Source organism: Chondrus crispus, genomic scaffold (assembly GCF_000350225.1).
Source record: "Chondrus crispus Stackhouse genomic scaffold, scaffold_793, whole genome shotgun sequence".
Lineage (NCBI taxonomy): Eukaryota > Rhodophyta > Florideophyceae > Gigartinales > Gigartinaceae > Chondrus > Chondrus crispus.
In genome coordinates this window covers 160-5,431 of record NW_005178822.1, presented here as the reverse complement: position 1 = coordinate 5,431, position 5,272 = coordinate 160, and the positions used below count along the sequence as shown (strand labels likewise).

The 5,272-nt window shown below is 55.2% G+C and overlaps 2 protein-coding genes across 2 annotated transcripts; both read left to right on the top strand.

Annotated features, from left to right (window-relative positions):
- Positions 1 to 1,847: 1,847 nt before the first annotated feature.
- Positions 1,848 to 3,146, top strand: CHC_T00009151001 (Sel1-repeat containing protein). Its single transcript, XM_005711922.1, has one exon. The coding sequence runs from the start codon at positions 1,848 to 1,850 to the stop codon at positions 3,144 to 3,146; it is 1,299 nt and encodes a 432-aa protein (XP_005711979.1).
- A 1,001-nt stretch (positions 3,147 to 4,147) lies between these two features.
- Positions 4,148 to 4,570, top strand: CHC_T00001001001 (hypothetical protein). The gene has a single exon (XM_005711921.1). The coding sequence runs from the start codon at positions 4,148 to 4,150 to the stop codon at positions 4,568 to 4,570; it is 423 nt and encodes a 140-aa protein (XP_005711978.1).
- The last annotated feature ends 702 nt before the right edge of the window (positions 4,571 to 5,272 follow it).

Sequence of the window (5,272 nt, the reverse complement as noted above, 5' to 3'; positions counted from 1 at the left end):
CCGATCTGACCTGCTCCAACGCCGCAAGTTTGGCTAAAGCCTCCACGTTTTTGGCTTCTTCGATCGCCATCTCGTACCAGCGCTCGGCTCGATTGGCGTCCGCAGCCACGCCGTCCGCCCCGTCCCGCATCTTATCCCCGAGACACACCACTCATTTGTTCTGCGTACGTTCGTTGAGGTCCATCTCGAACCGCTCCACCGCATGCACCACCGCCTTCCGTGCTAACCCTTCCGCGCAAAACCCTTCCGCGCCAACCTTTCCGCGCCGTCCCTCGTTGTCCTTGCAAGATTGCATTTCGCTTTACCGCCATTGCCGTTCACTATCGCTTGTTCATACAGTGTCGCAGCCCGTACGGTGTTCGTCTCGACGCCCTCCTCGCTCAGTTCTGGGAGGATTTCCGCGTCCTTAGACATCAGACGCTTCCTAAACACCGCCCATTGTACCGCCGTTATACGCCTTGTTCATCATTGCCCTTAAATACAACCACATCGCGCGTGTCCTGTTACGCGGCACTCTTTCTGCGCTATTCCACAGTCCGCGAGACTGACCAACGCGGGGATGTCAGCGGCCTTGTCGATCGCCCTCTCCCACAACTCCTTCGCTCGTACCGCATTACGCTCTACTCTTTCTGCGGGGATAACGGTGTCGATGGCGACCCGGCCGGCCCACCTTATGTTAACCAGACCCTCACCTTGACCATAATCCTTCGCTTACCGTTTTAGTAATTACAGGGGGGGTCGCGATATAGTACCATCTTTGCTAGTGCCAGCTCCGATATAGTGCTACCCTTCTGCGGGTGGCACGAATTTTGAGCCAAAAACGAAGGGTCTCCAGATAGGCAAGGCAGTTTGATGGACGTACTGCCCGAGAGCCGCTGCCGCCGCGGAAAGATATTATGCAGTTGCTTACTAAAATAGAGACTATGGCGGAAAAAGGCAGGATCGATGATGCAATTGGACATCTGCAAAAGTGTAGGCTGGCATTTATGGCTGCGAAAAAGGAGGAACTCAATGCGACGGCTCGGCAGCTACTAATAACAGAAATGCTTGATTAGACTTGAGTCTGTAGTACAGATCAAGCATTTACTTTGCATCTTCACTACAGACTCTGTAGTGAAGATGCAAAGTATGAGTGATGGCATGGCGTCCTGCGAGATGCAAGAGCACTCCCTTGCAGTGGCTGCAAAAAAGCCGTTGAACAGGAAAAGTCGGCTTACTGTAAGTAGTTTTTGTAAAGCTAAATTACAAGAGATGACACACGTGTCATCGAGGGGCGCGTGCACGGCGTCAAGGTAAACTCTGCGCTTCTCTTCACTCTCTCCCCTGTCTCGGTACTTGGCACGGGCAGGTGGTGAATTTCTAGCGGGGACTGTGCCGTTTGTGAGTATACTGAGGCCATGTCCAAGTTGTCCGCAGAAGCGCCGCAGAGTATGGAAGAAGCTTCCATTATCGCCGCCGAGCAGAATCAACCAGCGGGTCCTCAGCAACATGGTGATGGAGAGGCCATGTTCAAGCGAGGCAACATGCTGAGGGACGGCGGCGACGGAGTTGAGAAGGACGCCGCACGAGCCGTTAAGATGTACGAGGGCGCGATTGAGGAACACGGTCATGTCGGCGCAATGGTGGGCCTCGGCAATCTACTGACAGAGGGCGCGGAAGGGGTCAGCATCAATGCACAGCGCGCTGTGAGGCTGTATGAACGCGCGGTGCGGCAATACGATGATGCGGACGCAATGGTGAAACTCGGAAAATTGCTGGCGAAGGGGGCAGAAGGAGTCGAAACGGACGCAGTACGGGCTGTGGAGTTGTATGAAAACGCGATAGACGAACATGAAAATGTTCGGGCGATGGCGAATCTTGGAGTCCTGCTGGAGAAGGGTGCAGAGGGAGTGGAGAGAAATGTGGGTCGGGCTGTCGAGCTGTACGAGCGTGCGATCGAAAAATCTCATGATTGCAACGCGATGTTCAACCTAGCATATTTATTGAGCGAGGGAGGGGACGGGGTGGCACAAAATTCAGCGCGGGCTGTGGAGCTGTACGAGGACGCGATTAAGGAGCACGACGATGTCGACGCGATGGTGAATCTCGGTTGCTTGCTGCAGACGGGCGCAGAGGGAGTGGAGAGAAATGTGAGTCGAGCTATCGAGTTGTACGAACGTGCGATCGAGAGATCTCATGATTGCAACGCGATGTCCAACCTAGCAAGTTTGTTGCGCGACGGGGGGGACGGGGTGGCACAAAATTCAGCGCGGGCTGTGGAGCTGTACGAGGACGCGATTAAGGAGCACGATCATGTTAAGGCGATGGTGGATCTTGGAGTCCTGCTGGAGGAGGGCGCAGAGGGAATGGAAAGAAACGGGAGTCGGGCTGTCGAGTTGTACGAGCGCGCGATCGACAGAAGTGGTGATGTCAGTGCCATGTACTATCTCGGACTCCTGCTGGACGATGGGGCGGAGGGAGTGGAGAGAAACGTGGTTCGGGCCGTCGGATTGTTCGAGCGTGCGATCCGGGAAGGCCATCATGGCGACGCTATGTGCCAACTCGCATTCGTGATGATGAATGGAGGGGAGGGTGTTCTGCTTGATGAAGTCCGAGCTGCGAAACTCTTTGAGCGCGCGATCCTGGAGCACAGTGATGTGCGCGCGATGACAGGGCTGGGCCTGCTATTATCCCTTGGCGCGGCGGGAGTGGAGAAGAATGTGATTCGCGCAATAGAATTGTACGAGCGCGCGATCGACGAGGCCCAGGATGCCCTTGCTATGGTCGGACTGGCGCTCCTACTGCGGGACGACAGACACGGGGTGCCGAATGCAGCGCGAGCTGTAAAGCTACTTGAGCGCGCGGTTGAAGAGCACGACTACGTCCAGGCCATGGTGCATCTCGGCGACATGCTAGTACAAGGCACGGGGGGAGTGCGGACGAACGCGGCTCGTGCGGCGCGATTGTACGAGCGTGCGATCGAGAAGTGCCATGACCGCGACGCTATGCTTAAACTGGCTTGCCTGCTGCGGGACGGAGCGGACGGGGTTTCGCGGGATGCAGCGCGAGCAGCGAAGCTGTTCCAAGCCGGGATGAACGGGCGCGACGGAGGCGAGGCGATGGAGATTCTCGGCCGACTGGTGCAGGACGCAGCCGGGCGGCGCTGAGCCCAGCACGAGGCAGACGGGGCCGATGCATGGGTTCCGGCAATCTGAAAGGGGGGAGGCGGTGGACGACTGCGCGGGTGACTTGTTCGCTGACGTCGCGTGCATCCGCGACGTGGGCACGCCTGCGAAGGAGAGAGGGGGTGGCATCCTTGGTGTCACGCGGACGGCTGCACAAGTGTTCCGTTTCGGCATGTAGAAAACCTCGTTGATCGCTATTATGCCCTCAAGAGTAATGGCTTTGGCAATGGCACCATGGGTAGGTACGATGAGCGACGAGGCTGAAGAGGAATGCAAGACATGGACATGAAAACATAGGACTGCTAGTCCAATGTGTTCTCGTGACAGCTGGGCCCCACTCGACAGCACCCTGGTCTCAGATAAGCGACGAGGCTGAAGAGGAACGCAAGACTTGGATATGAAAACATGGGACTGCTAGTTACTCTCGTCAAAGCTGCGCCCCCCTCGACAGCGTGCTGGCCTCAGGGGTCGTCTGGGTCTTCAAAAACGAACAAGGCGGGATGACCGCGGAGAGAGGAGCAGCATCTGGGATCAGCATGTCAGGGGACGCTGCAGCTTGTGCGCCACGGATCCAAGTGTACACGTGACATTGGCCCCTGTTGAATTCTCTGCTGGAATGTGTCTGCTGTGATGCAGCGGTTGGCTGAAACAGATCTTCGGAAAATTACAGTAGATTTAATTGATACAGGGGGGACGCGCAATAGTGCCGCTTTCATTATTGCCACCCTGGAATTAGTGCCACCAAAACCGGCAGACACAGGTTCTGCCACGTGTCATGCACGACGACGTCGTCAACGGCCACTCCTCATGCGCCTCAGCTCAAATTGGTGGCGTGATGGCACCTCACTCAAAGACCCTAACATGAATCCTGAAAAGATGGCCAAAGCGAAGCGTACGCGCCTTACGATTGCACAGAAATTTGAGGTTGGGCATCTGCTGCAGGTCGGAAAGCTGGTCGAAATGAAACAGAAATTGATAAATCTATGGTGGATGGTATAGTAGGGTTTCTCTCCCGACTGAGCCTGGTGCCAGAAGACGGCCTTGCAGAAACTGCAGAATTCTGCAGGAAAGATGTGGAGGAATGGATTGAGATCGAGACTAATGAGCTTGTGGCAGAAGCTTCTATTAGTGGTGCCTGCGGTTCAATACATTATGGTGGAGAGCTACAGAATCAGTCTGGCAGTGATGCTATGATGGATGATTGTGTGGCAGAAGACGAGTGTGAAATTACGGAGAGGCGGGCCGTACCGAGTGCTGTAGTGCTAGCAAGGTTGTTTAAATCTTTGGAGAGTCTGGGTGTGGAGTGCGATGTGAGCAATGACTTTTCGCACTTGAGGTCCGCAAAACGAGCTTTTCTAGATGTAGGAGAGACTCAAGACCTTGGGTCGTCTTTACTGGGGACATGAGCGACGACGGTGTTAAGTACTGTGGGAGTGCTATGTACACGTGTAAGATACTACAAGGAGTGGAGGATGATCGGTGGCGGCATCAAGCGGAGAAAATTAAGATACGACAGTCGCCGCGCTTGATGGTGGCGTTGCGGTCATTTGGAGCGTGAAGAGTTGATGATTGAAGATCGCCTATAGTGATAACAAAGAGGACAAAGTGCGGATTGTCTTCATTGCGGAGCATAAAGGTGCAGCTGTCGCTGGTGAGGCGTCAAAAGTGCCATAGCTTGAGGTTGTTCGCGAGACCTGAGGTGAATATTTTGCACGCTTGTTTGGTGCCGTAGATGTTGCCTGTTAGTACACCAACGTGGCCGGGGTGTTTGTATGACCCGTCAAATGGGGGGGTTGGTGCACGTATATTGTTTCTTCCGGGCCGAGGATTTCGTGGAGAAATGCGGACTCTAGGTCCCAGTGTTCAGCGATAAGTGCGGTGCCGGCAGCGAGGGCGAGGGCACAGCGGACAGCATCTCGGTCGGCCACGGGGTTCGAGATGTTGTCAGGGTCGTGGTGGACGTGGGGGATTTGTTTGTCGCCGCGAGCTGTGCAGCGAGTTTTCCGGGAGATTAAATGGCCGGTTTCATCGCGTTTGTGGTGCAATGTGAATTTGAGCGCGAGAAGGGTGGATTTGGGAATGAACGAGAGTGTGCCGTGTTTTTCAAG